Source organism: Podarcis melisellensis (assembly GCF_964234715.1).
Source record: "Podarcis melisellensis genome assembly, chromosome: 10".
Lineage (NCBI taxonomy): Eukaryota > Metazoa > Chordata > Lepidosauria > Squamata > Lacertidae > Podarcis > Podarcis melisellensis.
In genome coordinates this window covers 54751238-54776502 of record NC_138542.1, presented here as the reverse complement: position 1 = coordinate 54776502, position 25265 = coordinate 54751238, and the positions used below count along the sequence as shown (strand labels likewise).

Here is a 25265-nt window from a genome sequence, read left to right as displayed (position 1 = left end):
CTCAAAGGGTCATGGCAATGTGCTTATGCATGCCGTTCACAAATATTTGATGCCTAAAGCACTGACCAAACTGCAGGAGGCAGTGGAAGACAGGAGTGCCTGGCGTGCTCTGGTCCATGGGGTCACGAAGAGTCGGACACAACTAAACAACAACAAAGCATTACTGAACAGAAATGCTTACTGGGTTTGATGTCCAAGTGAACCAGGCCAGAAGTGTGAATATATTTCAGTCCCATGGAAACTTGCAGCAAGATCTCCTTCAGCTCAGATTCTTTGAAATAATCCGATGTATTTGCCTTTTCCAAAAGCACATCTTGGAGGCTCCCACCTGTGGAAAGCCAAGCAATCACAGCAGACACTCACCCACTTGTTCACTGAGCCTCCTTCTAAAGCAGATTGCGCTCTTTTAGAAGGCAGGAATTTAGAAGATATGGTTAACAGTTAAGTGGTAGCCTCACACTTCTGCTTCTTAGAGTTTTGGTTTGAATCTACTAGCTTCCATCACTTTCATTTCAAAGGGTTTTGATTGACATCTTCTGCATTGGCTCTTTTATATAAGGAAACTCCCAACATTTCTGCTAGCCAGGCCCCCATGTAGATTTTGGTTTATCTCAGTACTGTATCTTTTTACATATCTTAAATTAAGTTTACCACATTTCCATATCAGTTTGTGATTTATTTATTTTTATTAAAATAATTCCACCAGTGTTTTAGTGCTAATTTCTCCCAATGCATATTTTGTATGTCAACCTTTGCAAGCCATTCCCTAAATATAATTTTGCCTTTTTTTAACCTTATATGTGCATTTTATGGACACCTGCTCTTAGTATATGCATTTTGTACACATCATTTTGGTTGGAGAACTGGGCAGAAGCGTACGTGCAATGGGAATACCCATTTTTTGCAGATCCTTCTGCTCATTCCTCATGTTTGGTCCTTTAGAGATCCCAGATTTTGCATTTGGGGTGGAGGTGGAGAGCTTCAATTCCTTGTGGCAGTTTGTGAGTCTAGAAAGCAACAGGGTGGCAATTCATCTTGCTCTTCTGGACTTCCAAACTCCATGAGCATCCATTAACCTCAATTTAAGTACACAAAGGACTTCACAAAGTGCATGTGAATTTAAAGTTTCAGTTAACATGGGAAGTTGAGCAGTATCCCAAGCCCCCACCTCTACCCCCAATCCTTACCATTGCAGTGCTCATTCTGAATAATCATGTGATCATCTTCTGCCCAAGCTGAGTAATAACGCACAACATGGGGATGATGGCCAAGCACAGCATGGGCATAGACTTCCCGCAAAGCCATTTGCCTAGAGAGAATGAGAGAGAGAGAGAGAAATGACCCATCATTCAAACAACAATATTGTTGCGAGATCAGGAGTTTGGACAGGGGAGGGTTAATGGAGTCAGACAAGACTTCCTGGAGAACTTGACAAAGTTATTCTTTAAATGGCTGGGAAATACCTGGAAGGGAATATGCTTCTCCACCCCCACACTTAGAGAAACAATAGAAAGGTAAGCGCTGGTGACCCTGAAGTCTCTCACCGCTAAAAGATCTCTTTTGGGGGTGGGAGGAAACAGTATTGTTATGGAACAAAAGTTCTTAATTCAATACTAAATTAGATTTCACTGGAGTGCTGGGCACGGACTAAGGAAAGGCCGGCCCTGAATGACATGCGGAAGGAAAAGGTTCATTAAATGGATGGCGGATTTCATTTTTAAATGCTTTCAGTCTGCTTTTCGCATGACCTTTTCCAATACTTGGCTAATCTCAAATCCAACTTATTTACACACTAGTTAGAGAGCATCTTAGAGGGTGTGAAATGTGGTTTGGGGAATCCAGAAGCAAACATTGCCTTTTGAGCCTATAGTGGGAAGAACAATGACAATACCTATCATGGTCTATTTAAAAAAAGGGTGGGGTGGGAGAGTTAAGATAAGCAGCCCTGGTACAACTTCTAGCGTCATTCAATCCAGAAATTTATTGACCAATCCAGCCAAGGCTCTACTCATTTCATCATGGTGTGCCTGTGTGTGTTCTGCGGTGGTCACTTACTCATCTGAAGAACCAGCAAGGGGTCTCTTGGAGCGCTTGATGGCATAGACGCACCCATCCAGCCTTTTGACGCACTTGTACACGGAACCAAATTCCCCCACACCTATTTTCTCCAGCTCCAAGAATTCCTTCTTGTAGCGGGAAACCATGTTGCTCTCACGTAAGAGGAATCTCTGGAGGAGGGAGAGAAAAATCCACGTAAGTTTAAGACAGGTTTGCCCATCAAATCCCGAGCACGACTTGAAGAGACCTTGCGATGTGAGGCCCTGGGTTCTGGTTCCTGGATGCAGTGATGTCCTTCCAGAAATAGCCAACATTGCTTTCCCATCATCCTTGACCACTGGCTACCTTGGCTGGGCCTGGTGGGCATTTGAGTCCAGCAAGATCTGGAGTTGGCACCAAGTTGGCTACCCTACTTTGCACACACAGTATGGTATCCTGCTTCGCTGGAAAAGCTTCCTGTCTTCTTCCTGATTTATCAATGAAGGAAGATCACCACCCTTACACTATGTCACTTCACAAGCTACTTTGGAAAGTGCCCTTAGTGTCCAGAGTAGTTTGCTATGCAGCATGGTGCAGATGAAACAAAATCCTCAAGTCATATATTTTCCACTTGCAGGGTCAAAGCAGCTGGAGAGGAAGGACTGGGCATGATTTTTTGCAGGAAAAAAGCAGTGCAAAAGCGAACTATTAAAGACACCCCATTCTCTGCAATCGGTTCACCACCAGCAGCTTTCAAATTGCAGCCCCAGTGTCAACATTTTGCAAAATATAAAGCCTGATAAATCGAAGAACTGCACCCAGTATGTATTTATGCTCTTGCAGAAAATGCTATTGTTAGCACCCCTCCTGCAAAACATATTCTACGACAGATGTTCAGATTTTAATCAATGGTGTTGGCACTGTTTCTTTGCTAAGAGCTTCTAGTAGATCATAGCACTAACCTAGAATTAAACTTGGAGAGGCACAAACATCAAAGCCTTCAGGGCAGATGGAAATGGATCCAATATGCTGAGTCAAAATACTGCCAGCAGCCATGCCAACATAAAAGTGCCTGCCCTGCCCCACTTTGTTTCCCTTGGCATGTGATTGCTTTTGACGTCTATGGTCAGCACTCTGTTCCCTCTCAGCCCACAACTCTGGCTGAATAATTCACTCCGCGTGTAAGTTATAGCATCAGTGCTGACTCAGAGGCAGAGGGCATGCTATGTGCACAGGAAGCCACAGGTTCAATCCCTTAGAAAAGACCCTGACCCAAAGAGCGGCCAATATTGGTAAGATGGAGAATGATTCTCACTTGGTAGAAGGCCGCTTCCTATGCTCCCAGCAGCATTTCAAATTAATGAAGCCTGAAGAGTTAGATATGGACTGGGACAAGTTTCTTACTAAACCACATTGCCTGCAAGTTCGCAGGAGTGATGGTCAAACCAGATCAAACCAGTGGCCCCCGGAACTCTCTGCTTCTTCCCCCATTCCTGTACTCTCCAGATGTTTTGGACTACAGTCCCCATCATCCCTGACTACTGCACATGCTAATTGGGCCTAACAGGAGTTTGAATGTACCACCATCTTAAGGCAGATACTGCATTACACAGACATCACTTCACTTCTTGGATTGTTATTGATGCTAAGGAAGTACCCTTCAGGTTGTTCTATAATTTATTAGAGTTTACATTACGATTGGGGGGGGGAAAGGGGGGACATTTCACTTAGCTTAATTGAGAAAGAGACTGGAGCACATTGTACAGTCAAACCTAAGCTAGCTTTTTCAAGGTAAACAGCAAGCAAATAAGCATTTTGTGCAAGTTGGAATTTGTTAATATTTGGAATGGAAATTGAGGAATTTGTTGATTTCTGGCCAAGATATGATCAACCCATGTACAGGGTTGCATCTAAAGTTAGTCCAGTACAGATGAGACCCATTAATTTCAATAAACATTGGTAGCTTAGGCCCATTCATTACAGTGGGTCTGAGTATTTAGTTATTTTTTGCTTTTGCATCCCACATTTTCTCCAAGAAGCTCAAGCTAGCATAGTGTTCCCTCTCTCTGTATTATTCTCACAACCACCCTGTGAGGTGGGTTAGACTGAGAGACGATGCCTGGTTCAAAGTCAACAAGGGAGCTTCATGGCTGAGAGGGGGATTTGACCCTTTTTCTCCAGTTCCTAGTCTAATACCTGAAAACCTCCCCCACCAGGTTCATTTATGGCAAGGGCATTACTACCAGGAGAATCATTGAAAATGGGCAGGAGAGGGTAGAACTGGAAGAAAACAGGGAGCTGAACTTCCAAGAAGTTTTAAAGCTGAACCAAAGTAAACTTTCAGCTAGGCCTTCAGCCTATACCTCAGCTTATTAGCCGTACTTTAGAACTTAAAACAGATCTGATGCAACACACAGTTTAGTTGGTGATGTTGTTGAAACCTTTAAGTAACTATCTGGTGTTGTAATAACTATTGCCTTGCACCACCAAATTTTTCCTCCCCACCCCATTTCATTAAAATATAAAATGTTGGGCTTTCTTTGAAAATGTACAATGAAAAGAAAGTCAGTGCTAAGATTACTCTTTGTGTTACAGCAATACTGCTGCCTGCTGCTATAGGCTCACAGTTTTCCCTCTTTGAGTATTAAACCAATAACTTATGGTCATGATGCTTTTTGTTTACCTGTTTGAAGACACGCACTACTCACCTTGGCTGGCAACCCTGGTTCCACCTGGCTCTCTTTTTGGCTGGGATCATCCCTGAAACGGTAAGTTTAATGACGTGAAGAAGCATCCTGCTTGCAAAGACAAGACGCAACTCCCAACTCTATTATTCACCTTCACCATTTAAATATTTCAAACACCAGCTTCAGGAACTTCTCAAGCCACATGAAGTATTTATGTAGGCATTTTCGCATAAGCATAAGAGACGAATAGAAAAAAAATTCACTCAAAGACCACAGAGGCTATAGCCCTCAATTTAGGGTGATCGACATTCTAGTTTACAATCAATTCAGATTTCAAATTAATGCACGGCTGCCCTGACATCTGCAGACAGATGGGGTTAGTGATGCAGCATTTTAAAGGCATGAAATCCAATCCCAGGCTTTGTGAAAGCCGAGACACTTGGAAACAAGGATTCAACTCTGACAGACCTGAGGTTAGGGGATGGATTTTGTGATACCTCCAATCCATGTTGTTTCATGGGCATAGCCAGGATTCTTGTTGTGGGGGCAGGAGCAGAACCAACGTGATTGGTTAGCTAAGTATTTCTGTTGTTTTACTTGATCTAGAGAGGGGCAACTGCTACGCCCATGTTAAGTTTGCATGTATTTATTCATAAGCCTGCCCTGTCCCATTTCTGCAGTAACTTGGCAATTTCTGTTTTTTTAAAATTAGGAAAAATTGTGTTTAATCATATCCTTAAACAGTATTTTATCATAACACACATACTTAAATATTTGTTTTATATTCCAATCTTTGCATTTCTTGAATAAAGTGCTTAATGCATTTTGGTACATTCTTTTTGAGCCAGCAGTACTGCAAAATTCAGGCAAGTGCAGAATCCCAAAGATTTGTGCTATTAGTCTGGGAGGTGCAGTTCAGTTTGCTTTAAAATGCAGACCAAATGACATCCTCCACCATCTCTACCTGCAGAGAGCTTAATTTTTGAAATCCTACTCCCCCCCCCTTCCTGTGCCTGAAGATACAGGAATAAGTCCTGCAGTTGAAAGCAATTAAGCTTCTCAGTTAGCCTTTGGCATCCGAACCCATATTGATGCAATGCTGATTGCTTAGTGACAGTTGATTACGCATTGACAATTGACAGCTGCTGGTTGGACCAGTGAAGGCCGAAACCTGTCTTTCCACAGTAGGCCATCCGATTAGATGTACCACGACCCATTGTCAGTAATCTTTACAGTCAAGTGCCATTATGCTTTTCACTCGTACAATACTCCCTACATGCTAGCTCCCCCAGCTAGGCATGGCTTTGAGAATCGGGGTGGGAGGAATAATCTTCCTATTGTTTTTTTTAAATCTATTTTTGTAAACATACAAAACACACGCAGCCTATTATTTAACACTAAGAAACAGACACAACGCAGAACGCTTTCTGCATCCCTCCACCCACCTCCAGGAAGATTGCCAATTCTTAGCTTTGCGGTGTGCTCCAGTGGTTTAAGAGAGTCACACAGAGAGGTTATTAGAGTGGCGCTTTTATTGATCAACACAGCACTTGCTGGATGTCTCCTTTACATGCAGCAAAGACAAAGGAGCCCTCTTTGGGTTGAGGCAAAGCCTTTCAAAGCTTCCTATTGTTAAAAGAACCTTTCTGCCAAGAACTCCCAGAATCCCAACAGTTTTATCCAATACCCTGCTTGATGCAAGAAGTCCAGAGCATCCCCAACAGCAATGGAGTGTGTTTTGAAGTGAAGCAGCTGAGCAGGACAGCCTCCCCACACCAGAGCCATGCTCCCAGGAAGGAATCCAAAAAATCCAGACGCTGTATTAACCTACAAACCCACTGAGCTTCAACAAGACATCTTCTACCTCAGATGCTCAAGGCACTATGCCCAGGTGCCCAGTTTCTGGGGAGCACAAGTAGGGAGAGTGCTGTTTGCTTCCAATAGGTATCTAGCTGGCCACTGTAGGAATGGGATACTGAACTAGATTTCATTTGAAACGCAAACCATCTTGCAAAGAACTGCGAGGAAGGATCTGCTTTGCATGCAGAAGACATCCCAGGTTTAGTCCCTAGCATCTCCAGGTAGGATTGGGAAGGTCAACAGCCTGAAACCCTGGAGTCCAAACAGATGATTCTCAGCTTGGTGGGTCAATAGTCTGATGTGAGATAAAGGAGCTTCCAAACTACCCCCTCCATAGATGACTGTACAGCCTCTGGAGAGAATTCTGTTGTGGATTGTAGGGCGCATGCTCAGTTCATGTGGCGAGCCCAGTTGGGCCTCTTCAACCACTGTGAAGGCATTTTTCAGAACACTCTGCCGAGACCATATAACACTGGTCTTAAAGGATCTACATCGACCCCTAGTACGTTTCCAAGCACAATTCAAAGTGTTGGTGCTGATCTTTAAAGCCCTAAACAGCCTCGGCCCCGTATACCTGAAGGAGCATCTCCACCCCCATTGTTCAGACCGGACACTGAGGTCCAGCTCTGAGGGCCTTCTGATGGTTCACTCCCTGCAATAAGTGAGATTACAGGGAACCAGGCAGAGGGCCTTTTTGGTAGTGGTGCATGCCCTGTGGAACACCTTCGCATCAGATGTCAAGGAAATAAACAACTATCTGACTTATAGAAGACATCTGAAGGCAGTCCTGTTTTGGGAAGTTTTTAATGTTCGATGTTTTCTTGTGTTTTTAATATTCTGTTGGGAGCCGCCCAGAGTGGCTGGGGAAACCCAGACAGATGGGCAGGGTATAATTAAATTATTTATTATTATTGTTGTTGTTGTTGTTGCAAAGGAATGTCAGAAATTTATAGCAGGCAAGCTGTCAGAAGAAGCTTGTCCATTCTTATCAAACTTCTCACTCATGAGGCCCTGCAACACAGTATTAAAAACCAATGGGCTACAAGATGGCTACCCTCGTATCTCCCTTTCCCCCCTATAGAATATATATTCTTAAGAAAAAAGAGAAAACACTCACAGCTCCCCTCTGGCTTTCCTCTTGCCACTGGGATGGAAAACCATTTGCCGATAAGACTCCGGTGTGAAGGGGTTAATGTTAACTAAGGAAGCAGGGGGAGTTTCCTCGGAGTCAGGGCAGGAAGTGAACCTCAAGTTCCTCATCCCTTTGGCGGGGAACTTTCCCACAGGTGAAGGGAAAGCAGTCTTGGACAAGAGGCTCTAGATAGAAAACAACAACAGACAGTCAACGGAGAACAGTCTAGTCGACTAGCATCAACCTGCAATAAAGAAGGTCATAGTGCTTGTTATTCCCAAACTCACCAATACCTGTACAGTAGTACCTCGGGTTACATACTCTCCAGATTACATACGCTTCAGGCTACAGACTCCACTAACCCAGAAATAGTACCTCGGGTTAAGAACTTTGCTTCAGGATGAGAACAGAAACCGTGCAGCGGCGGCAGCGGGTGGCCCCATTAGCTAAAGTGGTGCTTCAGGTTAAGAACTGTTTCAGGTTAAGAACAGACCTCCAGAATGAATTAAGTTCTTAACCCGAGGTACCACTGTACAGCCCATTAAGCCAGGAGTAGGCAATGTAGTGCCCACCAGATGTTGGATTCACAACTCCCATCAGGCCTAGTCAACCTGGCCTATGGAAAGGGACCATGGGAGCTGTCCAACAACATCTGGAGAACCAGTTTCCCCACCTTTGTTATGCTTTAAAGTGCCAGTGGGTTAGGAATGTAAAAGACCTGTCTTGCTACATCACACCAAGGTCCATCCAAGCCAGTGTTAGGATAATGGAAGTCCATCCACATCTGGAAGGATCCGCAATGGCTGCACCTGCTACACAAATTGCAGCTGGAATATCAGAGTCATGTGAAGGCTTTGACTTCCCGTCACGTCGAATCCTTATCAGCCATATGGATTTAAATCACAAAAGGGGTCTTTCAACTATGTTACTATCACAGTAGGCTATTTTTGGCAGCAAAGCTTAAATACAGAACTGCAGATGCCAGGAGGATCTGCAGGCATCCAGCTTAACAAGCAGGAAGATGAAGGGGATTTTCTAAATTGCTCCATTTCAAACCTTAAGAGAGCAAAAATGCAATTAAGAGACTCACTCAGGATTGTGTCTTTATAGCTCGCAGAAGCTCCACATCCAAGCCTGAGACTTGGAAGTGACAGAAGCTGCTTTGAAGTAAAGCTTGTTCCTGCGATGCTACTTGAAGTCATTTTGATGGTAAAAATATATACATACACTCACAGTATGGTGCACCCATTAGAAAGAACTTCAGCAGAGACTCTCAACAGTCAGCTATTCATCTGAGAGAATGTAGGTGCAGCTTTTACAATGACAGAGGGAGAAGAACCACCACCGAAGGTGTTTCTATCTACCTAGCCCAGCATCACTGTTAAGCAGGTGTACAATTCATTTACACCCCATCTTTCCTTCAAGGAGCATAAGGTATCAGGCATGCTTGGCCTGCTCCCCAATTGCACCCTCACAACAACCCGGTGAAGTAGATTCAACAGAGAGAGAGAGTGGTCACTCATGGCCAAGTGAAGATTTGAACTTGGGTTTCTCCAGTCTCAGTCTATGACACTAACACGGCATGGCACTTCCTTTTATAGGTACCATACTATTGGGACATGGGCCACTGGACAGGAAAAGTTAATGGCACCAGAATGACTGCGAGTGTTCCTTAACAGTCAGTGGAAAAGTTGCCAGGTATGTCCTGTTAGGATGGCTGTTAGCTAAGTAGGTAGTGGTTGCTTTCTGAGTAGTTTGGAAATATGTGGAAAGTGGAACTGACTTTATCACTCCAAGCTAAAGATGTAATCTAGGTATGTGTGGGTATCTGTGAAAGGGAACAGAGATGATAGAGGGCTAGGTGAGCATGTGAACATACCTGGGCGGGCTTCAGGTTCATGTCCTCCCCTTTTTGTGTGTGGCTACACTCAGAGCTTACACTCTGTAAGTTCTCATTTCCATTCTAACCATAGCTATGTGTTATGTCCAAACCCTGACCTACTATACTTTAGTACTGTATACTACTTTGGTTTACCGAAACATGCCACATTCACGCTGGCACATTCAGTTTATGAAGCTGGCTAGTTTCAATACACCACACTTAAGATTAAGCAGGGGGCACACAAAATGCTAAATAGCAGTTCAATGAAACCAGAAACCGATTTCTGAGCTCCTTATGACCACTAAGGAGATGGAAAGCAAAAAAAAAAAGCCCAAGGCTCAGCCAGGCTCATTCCCATAACCCTAAATTATAGTTCAGTGTTATATGTCTAAACCAGATCAGAGAAGGAGAGAGATGAGTTTGTGGGCTCTGTAAACTAACAGTGTTTAGTGGTGCTGGCTGCCTCCCTGGAAGTTTGATGTGAGACATCGGAATTTGCAAATTAAGAGTGTTCAGTCTGGTTCTAGGATGAAAGGTAAAGGTAAAGGGACCCCTGACCGTTAGGTCCAGTCGTGACCGACTCTGGGGTTGCGGCGCTCATTTCGCTTTATTGGCCGAGGGAGCCGGCGTATCGTTTCCGGGTCATGTGGCCAGCATGACTAAGACGCTTCTAGCGAACCAGAGCAGTGCACGGAAACGCCGTTTACCTTCCTGCCTGAGCAGTACCTATTTATCCACTTGCACTTTGACATGCTTTCGAACTGCTAGGTTGGCAGGAGCTGGGACCGAGCAACGGGAGCTCACCCTGTCACGGGGATTCAAACCGCCAACCTTCTGATCGGCAAGCCCCAGGCTCTGTGGTTTAGAACGAAACTTGTCCCCCAATTCGCAGCAGTTCTTGTCATTTGAAAGAGTTTTCTATTTTTCTGGCTTAGGCATATGGTACTTTAGAATCTCAGTCCACACACAGTTGAACTTATCATACCATTTGCGAGGTGGCCTGTGCACTTCTCTTTCTGTGAAACGTTTCTCCAGCACTCTGCAGTCTTCCCAGCTGCCCACACTTCCTGATCTCAGGAAGACCCATGGGACGAGTTGCCTCATGACATCTTCCCCCGAGCTTCAAATTAAAGCACGGGAAGATAGGGAAGCTGGCTACCAAGCGCTTGAGATTAGTATGTCAAATGATTTTGTTCAAGGGAAGTCCTAACAAGGAGAGTTCTCCACAATCATTTATTTAAAAGTAAAAGAGACTTTGCTTAAAAAAAAACCCCAAGCATAAACAACTGGAAGGCATCCAGTAAGCAGCCTCTCTACCTTCCTGTGCTTGGAGAAAAATCCAACCATGGTTATCACACTGTTTTCAGGAAGCACACATACCCCAAAACACTGCTAAGTGCAGGGCACCAGAGACATGGTGTAGAGGTTAGCAATCAGATTAGGACCTGGAAGACTAGAGCTGAAATCCCCATTCTGTTATGAAGTTCACCAGGCCCCAGGTCAGTCATGGCCTCATGGCCTACCTCACAGGGTTGTTCTGAGGATGAAATGTGGAGGGGGAGAACCATGTACACCACTTTGTGAGCCCCTTGGAGGAAGATGGGGTCTAAAAGTTATAGTAGAAATATTAAGATTTGTGGAATGAAAAAAAGGATGCTCACAAAGACTCCTCAACCACGTTGAAAGTCTAATAACTGCAACCAAAGCCGCCCCTCCCCCGTTGAGGATATTTATACCCAATGTGTCATATAAATACACACACCACATCACCTTACCTTTGGAGTATGTGGGGTGTCACAGAGCTGGAGCTTTTGCCAGGTGATGTAGTGCAGCGGCGTCCCAGGATAATCTTCCAAAGGGAGAGGTTTCTTCCTCAGAGATTCCTTACCTTTCCTCGCTGGACTTGCCCACGATTTCGGGAAAGAAAGATCATCCAGCTGCCTCTGTGGGGTGACCGGAACAGGGCAGTTTACTCTCCAGTTCCCAGTCTCCCAGTTTTTCTGAGGGGTGACATGATTTGGCTCCTCCTCTTGCATGCTATTGTCTTCTTCCAACTCAGTGTCTTCTCCACAACTTGAAAAATCCAGCTTCTGGATGAAGTTATTACCACTACTGCTCTCCCAGTCATCCATGGTTGCTGGAAAGAAACAAAACACACAGCCCAGAGATTAGCCTTTTGCAATACCTGTCTCAGCCCTGGAAGTTACACCTAGCCTAAGGCTCCAGAAACAAATTCCTTCAAAACAAAGTTCTTAGATACTTTCCCCTTCAATCTTCTCAATTGCGCAATTTCACACAATGCAAAGGCCACACAAACTACCTTGACTTTGTCCCCAGAGTTGTATTTGCTTGCAAGAGCTAGTTTTCAGCTTTTACTCAATATACAGACATCCATTTTGAATAATCCCACAGCTACACTGGCGTGAGAAGACATACTCCATTTGAAAATAAGACAGCATTTTAAAAAGAAAAATAGTAAGGGAGAGAAAGAAAGACTCTGAGGAGACTCAGGAATAAGGGCATTATTATATTAACCCTGAAATTCTATGTACACTGCTTTGGGAATTAGCCCCACTGAACTCACTGGGAGTTTTTCCAAGTAAATGTGAATAGTCTGTGGCTGCACACAGGTCTCATATTAATCAGGAATAAGCATTTAGTCCACAGCTGTCCTCGCACAAGGGGTTAAGTCAGTACATACAGAAACTAGGCAGAGAAAAGCCCCACATAATAATCCCTTTACACTGATCTCCAGAAGGAAGGCCCTATGCTACAGCCAGATGCAAAGGCACCCAGCCAGCTAGCAAACATTTTCTGACATAGCCCATTCTGACTGGAAAAAACTGGCCCTTAATAATGCCCTCACAGAATTTATAAGTGCTCCAACCCACTGCCATTAAAAACCAACAATTAAAAGCACAGCATCACCTGTGTTCAAAATGACCCCATACCATTTCCTGCTCTCTCCTTCCTGCTTAACCTACTGAATTGCAGGTCTGGCCTTACAGTGCATGCTGGGATTGAGGTTTTGCAAAATGCCACTTAAGAGCAGTTCCCTTCCCTATATAGCTTCCTGTTTTTCATCATGGTCCATCCTGCAAGGACTTGCATCCATGCAGCTCCCTCAGCACTGGAAAGTGCTTGCCCAAGAGAAGTACGGGTGAGCAGTGAGGTAGCCAGGTTTGCTGGCGAGACAAAATTGTTCAGAGTGGCTAAAACAGAAAGAAGGTGGCAAAGAGGTCCAAAAGGACATCTCCAAATGGACATTTCACAGATACGCTCATGGGGTCTAAACTTACCAGGAACGAGACCTTGGGCGTCACAGCTCACTGAAGATGTTGACACAGTGTGTGGCAGCAGTGGGGCGGTGGGGGGAGGCAAATTCCATACAGTGGTACCTCAGGCTACATACGCTTCAGGTTACAGACTCCGCTAACCCAGAAATAGTACCTCGGTTTAAGAACTTTGCTTCAGGATGAAGAAATCGTGCTCCAGCAGCAGCAGGAGGCCCCATTAGCTAAAGTGGTGCTTCAGGTTAAGAACAGTTTCAGGTTAAGAACAGACCTCTGGAATGAATTAAGTACTTAACCCACGGTACTAGGGATCATTAGGAAATGAAAATAAAACACAGAGCAGTTATTGAAATCTGCGGTGTAACTGCACTTGGGAGCAGTAGCGTGTACAGTTCTGGCCGCCTTGCCTCAAGAAGGATATTGTAGAGTTGGTATGGAGAAAGTGGTTGGAGAAATGTTGTTCTCCACAACTCGGGGCCATCCACTGCAGTTGAAATGTTGGAAGATTCAGGACAGGCCAAAGAAAGGACTTTTGCACATAGTTAAAACCATGGAATTCGTTCCCAAGAGGCAGTCAGCCAACAACTTGCAAGGCTTTAAAAGAGAATTAGGCACTTTAGAGAAGGGTAAGGGTATCAGTGGCAGGTATGATTTGGCATGATCCCTCTTTGCTGGTCTATCTTTAGTGTCTGCATGTTTTGGATTTTCTGGCTGATTGGCTCTGAAGCTAATTGTTATGATTTGTTAGTATTTGTATTATTGTTATGTATTGCGTTTGTGTTCTGGATGGTAAACCTCTTTGGAAAAATAGGCAGGATATGCTATATATATATAACCTAGCCTGCAGTCCAAACCAACATATTGACAAGTCCAGAGGGAAGTCCTACTGAACTTGGTGGAGAATAATTGTGAGCAAGCCTAAGTGCCAGAAAGGAAGTCTCATTTCTGATTGGACACCCCCAGAGATTGTGCCTTTAGGATGTAATCCTGAACAGAGGAACTTGCAACCAAATCTTATGCATATTTACTCATAGGTGGCACTTTAACCGACAGACTTGTTCTTTGCACTCCTAAACCCGCTTACCACAGAGTAAGCCCCATTCAAAAAGCCAGTACTTCCACCCAGCATCACAGTTAGAGCAATAGACGGGTGCAAATCCTCATAGCATGGAACTCAGCCTCACAGGGTTGTTGTTGCCAGGAAAAGGTGGGAAACAAAGAACCTCCAAACTCAGAAGAAAATTTCATTCATTTTAAAGGCGCGTGCGTCCCTGTTAAGCCTTTTAAGAAAGGCAAAAGGCTACAAGAATTTGCAGTGCAAGTCCTTGAGCAGTTTAATGGGGTGGGGGTATTTACACGTAGCGTAAAACGGATCGGGCAGTTAGGCTTTCAGGTGCAGCGCTGCGCGTGTTTATTCGGGACTTTTCCTTCCCACCGAACAAGCGTCCAGAGGCCCGTGCGCCACCTCCCAAGTTTGCGCGCGGCCGCCAGCGCGCACACGAGCTTGCAGGCGGCCGATTCCCTGCGCACCAAGAGGATCGCGGGCGTCCCTCCTCCGAGCTGGGCGTCAGCTGCCCGCAGCCCGCGCAAGGCCCCGTCTGGCCGGCCGGCCCGGGAAGCGAGGGGGCCGGGCGTCGTCGGAGCGCGCCAAGCGCCGCCCCTCGGCTCCGCCAAGCGCCGCAGCTGGCTGGCTGGTTGGTTGGCTGGGCCATGGTGGAGCAAGCCGACGACGCGCCGCTGCTCTTCTGGGCCGAGGGCCCGGCCGTCTCCCTCCCGGAGCCCGGCGAGCCCGGCGGCCGGGGGGGCTCCTGCTCTGGCGTCAAGGGGGAGGCAGCCGGCGGCGGTGGCGGCGGCCTCGGCGGGCGCCTCCAGGAGCAGGAAGGAGCCGAGCAGGTGGAGGAGGACCAGATCTTGGCCGTGTTCGTGGTCACCTTCGATCCCCGCACGGGTAAGGGCTGCTTGCAGCGGAATCGCTTAGGGATGCCCTCGCCGGATCTCCCTTTCCCCCCGGTGGAGGAGGAAGGGACTCGGATTCGCACCCAGTTCGCCCCCCCCCCCCTTGGCAGCCCGGGTTGCGCGAGGTGGTGGGTGCCTTTACAGCAGCAAGACCTCAACAGGAGCTTGTGTGTGTGTAGTTTCTCCCCCTTTGGGTTGCTTTCTGGCAGAACCGAGTTCCTCTGACCATGCACAAAGGGCGCTCCTCTCTGCCTCCTTTAAGCTGCTGTTGCAGGTCGGCATACACCTTCCCAGGAAGGAAACCAACCGGTAGGTTGGCATTAGGGATGTGTCACCTCTTTTCCTGCTGCCTTGTGATGCCCAGAGAGATTCCCAAGATATCAGCCATGAATTCTTGGGCAGGGAAGGTGACTTGCACCTGTTTGCTTTTCCACCAGGCTTTTCCTAATGGAAAACTTAATAGTGTCTCCACCCACTGTGAGTCATGGATGCCCTTTGTGGCAGCCACCTCAGTGGTGGCTGATGATGCCTGTTGAGGGTGAAAGGTCTGATTGGTTGTAAGCAGACAAGGCAGGCAGGTGGGGCCTGGCTGAGGGCAAACTGAGGCTAGTGGGATAGTGCCATGTTTGCCCCAATTGCATAGCATCCCCCTCCCACACAGGTATCCTTGGAAGACATCTCCAGATGATGGAAGGAGATAGAGTCATACGCTGTCTACCCATTGCATTCAGAGAGGCCCTGTTAGAAGCAGTAGGACTACACAATTGACCCTTGACCTCTCAAACTGCAACTTCAGGGTACCACTCCAGGGACTTCGCCCAAAGCATTTAGATGCCTGGTGTGAAAAATATACATGGTCCCCCCTTCGCCACTCGTGCATCCATGAACATGGGGCATGATTCTCTGGGACATATTCCAGTGGAAGTGTCATTGAATTGCACAAGTGCACAGTTGTGCTTGTTCTGGTGGAGCTGTCCCAAAAGGACTTCCTAGTACCCTTAGATGCCCAGGTTGGTCTGTCCGTCTCTGCTGCTCTTAATGGCAGACATGAAGGGATTTCTCTCTCTCCACATCTCCCGTAAAACTTGAGTATGGGATTACCCAATTACATTGATGGGTGTTGATTGTGGATGGACAGAAAGAGTGTACCGCTTTTCACTACGTATCTTAACTTGCAACCAGGGTAGCCAGATATTTGGTGGACTACAACTCCCATCATCCACAGCCATTGGTCATGCTGCTTGGGACTGATGGGATTTGTAGTCCAGCATCATCCGGAAGCACTGCAGTGCCTTACAAAATGCGCTGCCGCAGAATGTAGCAATGGGCTGTGGGCTTCTTTAGGTAGCTTTTAGGGAGGATCAAACAAATTCGCGGAGGAAGACGGGTCTTACCAGCCATTATGGCTAAACGGAGCCATACTGTTCTGAGGCAATATGCCACAGACTACCAGTTTCTAGAGACCAAATAACAAGGGAGGGCTGTTGCCTTCAAGCCCTGCTTGTGGGCTTCCGGGAGGTGTCTTATTGGCCACTCCAGGAAGCGGAATGATGGACTAGATGGGCCTTGGGTCCCCATTGCATTCTCATCTGCAAAGTTGAAGATATGTTTTCTGTTATGTTCTTTATGAATGTTACCAAGTTGGAAGGACGTTCCTCTTAAGCAGATATAGTATGAAACCTGTTAGAGGTCACCAGCGTGCTTGCAAAGCTCTTCCCTGTAACCAGAAGGGTCCTTTCCCTTCCACTGAAATGGGTGAATTCTGTTGTTGCCCATTGGAAAGGTTGTGGGGTGCCAGAAATAGTTTATCTGGTTTGCAAATGTGCCCATTGGCACAAAAGGGTTGGCAACCCTTGTGTTAAAATGAGAGATTCGTGGTGTCAGAAAGCTCCCAAATGCTATTTATCCTGGGTGTCCTGCTCTTAAACTCTACCTGTACAAGGATTGCTTGTAGTTACTTGGTTGGTGGGGAGCAAAATACTCTGCACATGCATTGCCGCATATTCCTGAAGTTACCTTTGCTTTTGAACACTAACAGGAAGAATTAAGCCCAGCCTTGCTTTTATAAGGATAAGTACCATTTTCACTGTCAAGTTTCTGCAGCGTGAATCTTTTTGGAGTGGCTCAATATTTCCTCATTTCTTGTGTTGTGTCCTTTACCTACATCCTGTTGCATGAATATGTGGCAGGTTTTCAACAGTTTAAACAAGTTCTTTGGAAACATATGCAAATTGTGTGGGTTTTGTTTTTTAAAATTGTTTCCTGCTTTTTCACTGGAGGTTACTGAAGGCAACTAACAACAATAATGCAATGAAATATATTAAAAATAGATAATAGCTGTGAATACACCATTAAAAAACAGGACAGGTAAAAAAATCAGTCATTAAAAAAAACTAGTGAAAACCAATTTCAATATATTCACAAGCCGGCTTGTAGGCCAAAAGCCCGTTTAAGTAAAAAATAACATTTTGTCTAAATAAAAAAGATAACATCATAGCTGCTGCAAGATAGGGTGACAGCTGCCAGCTTGTCTTTAAAAGAGGATTAGATAAAACTCATGGGGGATAAGTCTATCAGTGTCTACCAGCCAGCTTGGTCATGTTATGGGAGGCAGTATGAATACCAGTTTCTGGAAACCTCAGGTGGGGAGACTGCAATTGCACTCAGCTTTCTCTTGCAGGAATCCTAGGGGCATCTGCCAGGTTGAAAACTGTGATAAGCTTTTGGCCCTCTCTAAAATGGAGACGGGGTGAGCTCCCGTTGCTCGGTCCCTGCTCCTGCCAACCTAGCAGTTCGAAAGCACATCAAAGTGCAAGTAGATAAATAGGTACCAATCTGGCGGGAAGGTAAACGGCGTTTCCGTGCGCTGCTCTGGTTTGCCAGAAGCGGCTTAGTCATGCTGGCCACATGACCTGGAAGCTGTACGCCGGCTCCCTTGGCCAATAAAGCGAGATGAGCGCTGCAACCCCAGAGTCGTCCGTGACTGGACCTAATGGTCAGCGGTCCCTTTACATGGCTCTGAAGCTCTTATTAAGCTTTTTTAGGCCTTCCTAAAATGACCTGGGTATCCTACAATGGCAGTCCTACAATTCTTCTTGTATGGAATAAAGTCCTATTAAACTTGAGCGAAAATGCTAAAGGATTGGGCTGTGTGGCACCTGATTCTTTATCCAGGGTAACCTGTAGCATTGACCGATGCCACGCTCGCCTTCAACAAGTTCGTTCAAGTAGCTTATATCTTATTTGGTCCTAATTCAGGTATTGATGGCTCACCTCTCTGCCCATGCTCAGCCAAGGCAGTTTACATGCATGCATCCAGTTCTGTCTTAGCCACTTGAGTTGGCCTTGCTTGAGAGACTGTGGAGTGGCTTCTTGCTTTTGTGAAGCTCAATAATTAATGCTTCGCTTGAAGAGCACTTAACTTCAAGGGTTCTTTAAATGCCTTGCAAATTCCCGAGCCATGTGGTGCAAAATCTGCAGGGTTGATTATGAAACCTGTAATGAAAAGGTTGTGGATAGGTGTGTGATGGCGTGTTAGATCGTCCTTGGGATGTTGCTTCTGGTGGTGTCTGCATGGCTGCTATGTTTGGGGCAGGTTGAGGAAAGAGAGAGACTTGCAAAAGGAGCATGGTGGTCTCTAATCCTCCCATTTGGTGAGGCTGCCTTTTCTCTCCCTCTGTGTTGGAAGTGCTTGGAGGGTGACTTCAGACTTCATATGCGTTCGGTGGTATGAATCTGTGCGTTGAATTCATTAAGAGATTTCTATACCTTTACCAAAAATGATCACTGATTGCAAAGATAATATTGAAAAAACATAATAAACAGAAACATTGAAGCAGTTACTGTAAATTACATAATCAACAATATCATAACAATGACTTAATCCACCACCCTCTAAAAGTCCAGCAAAAGAACTGGGTTTATACCTGGCACCTAAGGTTGGGACAAAGTGTACTTCATTGGGGAGGTTGTTCTATAGGTTTAGGGCCACCACCAAAAGGGCTCTTCCTTTTCTAAGGAAGCAGACATAAATGCACTATTATCAGAGTTTACATATTTTGGCTTGGCCTTCTAGACAGTCATAGCTGGCGGTTGCCACTTACCCCTTCCCCTCTCTGTTCTGAGAAATGGAGTGATGTGTCAGTTATGGTGATATTGTCCTTAGCTAGGGACAACATCTGGGATCCTTGGGCATCTTGGCACGGCCTGCGCTTGATATCTGCCCCAGGCTCCTGTTCCCCAGCACTTCTTATTTCCCCCCTCCCCAGTTTGGTCCTCCCAAGCAGTAACTGGTAGCTGAATCTAGCCACCATTTTAATTTCCCACAGCGTATTGGGGAAGGCTTGCAGCTTAGTGACAGAACACCTGCCTTGCATCCTGAAGGCCCTAGGCTCAGTTACTGGCATCTCCAGGTAAGGGCTGGGAGCATGTCCTGTCTGAAACCTTGTCATTGTAGGCAGCAGTGGACCAATGGCCTGATCTTAGTACAATCCTACCTTGGATTCTGAATGCCTTGCGAGTTGAATGTTTTGGCTCCCGAATGCTGCAAACCCGGAAGTGAGTGTTCCGGTTTGCAAACCTTCTTTGGAACCCGGACATCTGTTTTTGGAAGCCACACTTTGGTTTCCGAACGTTTTGAAAGTCGAACGGACTTCCGGAACGGATTCTGTTTGACTTCCGGGGTACCACTGTATAAGGCATCTTCCCATGTCACTATATTCTCCTGCAGCTTTGCCTACATCTTTTTGTCCACTCTGTTGCCTCCCCTGAGTTTTGGTAGCAAGTCTGTCCCTCAGATGTCTTCGAAGAAATGGTGGAGTCATCTGTTGGTCATTTATGAATGTAGACAGGCTCGCTGACAGTACCAGCCTCAACTTGACTAAAGTGAGGAGTGGGTTTTTTTTTTTTTTTTTTAGCACTAGTGAATAATTCAAATTACTGTTTATGGATTTATGTCTACTTGCACAAACAGTCGAGCCGCAGTGCTGTCCAAATCTTCAAATATAAATGCATTTAAAAGTACAAGGAAGTTATAGCAAGATGTCATTTCTAGATATTAAAAAATAAAATGATTAATGACAAAACGGTAGCTTAAATATCACACAGGCTAGGATAGCAGTTTTAAATAGAAACACCATGCACTGTTTTCTCACATCCCCTCATGTGACAAAGTTCTTTTGCCTCTTCTTCTGTGGAGGGAAGCGAATGACAACATCAACAGACTTTCTCTCCCCCTCCCCTTTCGCCTTACCAGTTACGTTCTTTGCGAATGTTGAGGAATGGGAGGAAGTAAATTCTGGATTGCCTCGCTAATATTTCCCTGACCACAAATTTGCAGTTCTAACCTTGGGGCTCTTCAAGTTCTGCTTTTGGGCTCAATTGAAAGTCTTCCTTATGTCAGAATTAGTCACTTTGTGGAGGACTTTCCTTATCCCCCGCAAAACACGCGCTATCAGTTAACATCAGCGGCTACTATTCACAATGTCCGTGGCCACATTCGCAGCAAACATTTCCCGGAGTGGTTTGGCACTCAGTCCTTCTTTGCAGAGAACTCTGAGGACTCTGCAGCTCTGTCAGGGGGATAGGGGTCCCCTAGTAACTCTCACTGCCCGTCACAAGCGACAGCTCCTAGGATTATTCGAGGGAAGCCATGGCTGCTTAAAGTGTGTAACTGTATGGTATGAACGTGTCAGAGGCAGCACAAATACCAGTTACAGGTGAACTGCAGTAGGAGGGGACTATTGTGCTCCTGTCCAAGATCTAGACCTCTTCCCTTAGTAGTAGTAATAATAATAATAATAATAATAATAATTTATTATTTATACCCCGCCCATCTGGCTGGGCCTCCCCAGCCACTCTGGGCGGCTTCCATAAAAACCAAAAATACAGGAAAATATCACACGTTAAAAACTTCCCTGAACAGGGCTGCCTTAAGATGTCTTCTGAATCCCAGGTAGTTGTTTATCGCTTTGACATCTGCTGGAAGGGTGTTTCACAGGGCGGGCGCCACTACCGAGAAGGCCCTCTGCCTGGTTCCCTGTAGCTTTGCTTCTCGCAATGAGGGAACCACCAGAAACCTTAGGGTAGAACTTGCAGTGATACCCAAATTCCCGCTGTTTAAACTGCCTTGTTTAGTTGTGGGAAGTGTTTTTCTTTCCCCATAGTGTCAGTGCTCTTATGAGTACGGTATGGAATACACTTGTGCCAGGGTTGTGGGCAGGGTGGATAAAAATCAATGATTAATAATAATAATAATAATTGGATTTTTAAAAAAAATTAAATCAATTTTTTTGATTTAAATTGGATTTTTAAAATAAAATGCTTTTGAAGGAAAAATCTCTCTAAAGATAGTTTTCTGTTTAAGTTACATTATAGTCCAAACTCTATTCATCAGGAAATAAGGATTTGTTTTAAGTTTTTCATGTGTGCTAAAACTCCGTCTAAGTTTTTTTAAAAAAAACCAAACAAAAACATGGATACATATGCTATAATGTTATTGCTTTAGTTAAATAAATTGTTTAACTAAACTAAACTAAAATTGTTAGTTAAATTGTTTAAATTGTTATTAAGGAAATGATTGTTTTCTCCTTCCAATGAAGTACAGCAGAAAAGTTGTCCAAATATCAACAGTTCACTTATTAAACCTCAAAACAATTTCATAATTATCTCTCTATGTATTTCTAATAGTATAACCAAATCAGTCATTTTTTTATATAACTGTATTATTCCAAAAACGAAACCTTCATCTGGTTGTAAATATTAAGATTATACCAGCAAGAATGAGTCTTTTTGTAAAGAAAAAAAGAAAAAACGATTTAAATCAAGTCTTACTGGCTAGTGATTTAAATCAAATCCAACCTGGTTGTGGGAGTAATTTATGGGTGCATCTCCTCAGTGATGCGCATGCCATTCCATTTTATAAATACTGTTGTTTTGGCTTTATCGTTGTGTGTGCATTCTGCAGAACACAAGAGAGAAGTAGAAGCTGAAACAGGGAAGGAAAAAAGTTTAACTGGGAACTCGCCTGCACTTTACATTTAAATTGGTATGATACCACTTGTGGGAAACCAAGGGTCAAGACTGTTTAAAGGGGCATGAGAAGGCTTCAGATGTATAGTGCAGGTGTGACCTAGATATTTGCTGTTTGTGGGAAGAGTGCAGAAGCACCTCTCTTCCCTGCCCAGAAGAAATAACTATGCAATGACCCCTCTCCTTTCTTTACCTGAGTCCACTGTTAGACAGAATGAAGCAGTCGCCTCAGGTGGTTTATTCTGGAAGTTATGAAAGGGCAGCAGATTGTTCACTATTTAATTTATTATTACAGTGGTACCTTGGGTTAAGAACTTAATTCATTCTGGAGGTCTGTTCTTAACCTGAAACAGTTCTTAACCTGAAGACCACTTTAGCTAATGGGGCCTCCCGCTGCTGCCGTGCTGCCAGAGCACGATTTCTGTTCTCATCCTGAAGCAAAGATCTTAACCCGAGGTACTATTTCTGGGTTAGCGGAGTCTGTAACCTGAAGCGTATGTAACCCGAGGTACCACTGTATTGTATTTTCACTGCCAGGGGAGGCGTTTGTGGACTTTTCTGCTTGTGGTGCCAAAACGTTTTGATTGGCTTTGTGTGCTGTGCGCTTTGACTGGAATCAGGGCACCATTCACTGCTTGGACTTGGGTTGCAAAATGTTTTGGGTTGGTTCCGTCTGGGTCAGCTTCAGCCGATATTGGACTGTGGTTTGGCCAGATGTGGGGGGTCTGGAGGACCTTATTAGACCCATGTCCTCAAGTTCCCCCTTGCAGATTGATGCTTTGCTGTCACTGGCACCAGGTATTGGATGACTGCATGGAGCAGCTATAAAAACAGAAAAAGACCAAGGGATTCCTCAGCCTCTCATCACTGTGGTTTCCCTTCCAGTGCTGCCATGTGCAGGGCTGGAGAATAATGCATAATAGCCAAGCCTCTCTACCTTCAACTCTCTATGGTAGGATACCTTCTATTGCTGCACTGCTTGGCTGACATATGCCATTGAACATGCAATGAGAACATAAGAGCTTGCTGGATCAGGCCATCCAGTCCGGCATCCTTCTCTCACAGTAGCCAACCTATGGGAAACCAGCAAGCACGGCCTGAGTACAAGGGCACTTTCCTTTCCTATGGTTTCCAGCAACTATTGTTTCATTGGGTTTGTGGCTCCTGGACTCAGGGTTCGGGTGAATACTTGTTTTGAGGAGCAGTCCTGTTCTGTCGCAAAGGCAATAGATTATTTCAGACGCATCCCAAGTTTGAGTCCTGAGGAGTCTCACGCCCAACCTCCTCTCCCTTTTCTCTCTTAAGGCTATCCTGGTTTGCAGGCATGTGAAACCATGGTTTGCCTGTTTGGACAAAAACCAGGAAACTATGAATTGCAAGAAACCCAAGGAAGAAGATTGGAATAAATTTAAAGATTATTTACAGAAACATTGCAAAATTAATGAATGTTAAAATGATGACGGAATGAAATTAAGTGGTTTTAGTAGCAATGTTAAAAAGGAGTATGTAAAAATGGATTGTTAACAAGTGAAAATGTAAAGCTATAATATATTAAGATAAAGAATTAAGATAAAAACAAAGAGGGAAAGGATTTGCTGAAGTAACCATTTGAACTGGAACACAAAAAGGGAGGTGTGAGGAGGTCAGGGAAATAAGTGAATGAAAGGTAAGACAGGGAAAGATGGATTTATTTTTAATGGTTTTTATTTTTTCTGTATTTTGTATCTTTTGTTTCTTTTTTCTATTTTATTTCTTCTTCTTTTTTTACCTTTGTAACTCTTTTTGAAACTCTAATAAATATCATTTAAAAAAAAATGAATTGCAAGAAACCCAAATAGGACATGATTAATCTCCAGACATGAGGGGAGTGAGGGGAGCATGAGGCCCGTTCATGTGATGTCCAAACTATATTTTGGCTCTATGTCAGAACAGCCCAGGGTTACTTATCCTGTCTCAGTGAAGGTGATGGGGAAACTGCCAAAAGATCATTTTTAATAATCTAGCTTTTATGAACTGGGTTCAAACGTGGGAGCGAGGGTGTGGGTTCAGTGATCCCGTCCCCAAATGACAAAAAAACCCCAAGTACCCCCATTCATGTTTCAAACAGCTGCGTCCTCCTCAAAGCAAACAAAACTAATGACTTACGAGGCTTCTAATTAAAGCACTGAGCTTGCTTGACACAGCACACGTCTTCCTACTTGGCATGTTATATATCACACACACACACACACACACACACTTGGTGTGACTTGGTGAGAGAATGCCTTTCCCAGAGGAGGCTGACCATCTGTTCGGAGCCATTAGCCAAACTTACCTGCGTCTGCCAGGCAAGGGCTTGCCTCAGCACCTTGCTCCATGAGCGTGAAATGGGTGACGTGGCAAGAAAAATGTGCGTCTGGGTGAGTAGGTGGGGAGAGATACAAATCAGTTGGGCAAGACAAAGAACAAACAAAGGAGTGACTTCATGTGAGCCTGCCAGGCCGGGGGGCGGGGGTGAGAGCAGGAAAGAGACAAATGTTTCCCAAGCATTGGACACACTATTTTTCAGGATTTGGGAGGGGGGAGAGAAAGTGTCTACCCAGCACTTCCTGGGCTTTAATGCCCAGGCTGCTTGTTTGCATTTATGAGAACTGGAATTTCTGCTGGATTGTCTGTAAATTTGGTTCTTTTTTTATTTTGGTTTATTGGGGTGCTGTGGGGGTGTCGGTATGCATCTTTTAATGTTGTGTTGTGTACCGCCTTGGGAGCCTTCGGGTTGAGAGGAGGAATACAAATTGAAACAAGAGAATAAGTGGTTTATACATTTGGTCACCCAGTTCCAAATCTAGCTTTCTTCACCTGTTGAACTGGTGCAGTTAAAGCACCAGTTTTGAACAGTTTACTATACCACTTTCATCCCCGTCCCCGCTACACCTCTAATCAAGATCAGGTTTTCATTTATAGTTAAACAGAAAGGACGAGAGTGCCAGAACTTGAACCCATAGCAGGCAGAGATGCAGCTAAGTGGTTTAACAAGTTGCCACCACAGCCCTGTTTCGTGTCAGTATTCTTCCTTCCTACCTCTCCATCCTGTTCCTTGTGTTTGTTCTGCTCAAGACAAACACAAATTTGGAGGTGAGATAACGCTCCAGGCAGCTGAGCATTTCATCCTGGCAAACAAGCTCTTCTGTCTGCTTTCCCACACCCAGCTGTTCATCTCCAAAGCTTTCGGAAAACCGGTGCAACTCCCAGCGAGACAGAGTCAGGGAAGCTCACTGGAGAACCTTGGGTCATTTGTTGCCTCTCAGCCTAACCTACCTTGCAGAGCAATGTTACAAACTCAGATATATAAGCTAATTCCCAAATGCCACCTTAAACACTAATTAATGTCACTACAAGGGAATGTCAAT

General features: G+C 44.9%; 2 protein-coding genes across 6 annotated transcripts in view; one reads left to right on the top strand and one right to left on the bottom strand.

Annotated features, from left to right (window-relative positions):
- The window catches only part of WEE2 (WEE2 oocyte meiosis inhibiting kinase), a gene marked incomplete at its 5' end in the record, with an annotated part of 30943 nt that extends 6732 nt beyond the window's left edge, over positions 1-24211 (bottom strand). Inside the window, 7 exons of one of the 5 annotated variants that reach the window (XM_081927025.1) lie at positions 182-328; positions 1188-1309; positions 2056-2228; positions 4746-4797; positions 7702-7901; positions 11374-11735; positions 24191-24211. In XM_081927025.1, the coding sequence (XP_081783151.1) occupies positions 182-328; positions 1188-1309; positions 2056-2228; positions 4746-4797; positions 7702-7901; positions 11374-11730 (1051 nt within the window). Of the gene's footprint in view, positions 1-181; positions 329-1187; positions 1310-2055; positions 2229-4745; positions 4798-7701; positions 7902-11373; positions 11736-12182; positions 12429-12526; positions 12857-14326; positions 14604-24190 lie in introns of those variants that run through there. The other 4 variants (XM_081927021.1, XM_081927022.1, XM_081927024.1 and 1 more) reach the window with 4 other exon arrangements.
- The window catches only part of DENND11 (DENN domain containing 11), a gene marked incomplete at its 5' end in the record, with an annotated part of 30241 nt that continues 19577 nt past the window's right edge, over positions 14602-25265 (top strand). Inside the window, one exon of the mRNA XM_081927242.1 lies at positions 14602-14839. Coding sequence (XP_081783368.1) covers positions 14602-14839 — 238 coding nt within the window. The remainder of the gene's footprint in view (positions 14840-25265) is intronic.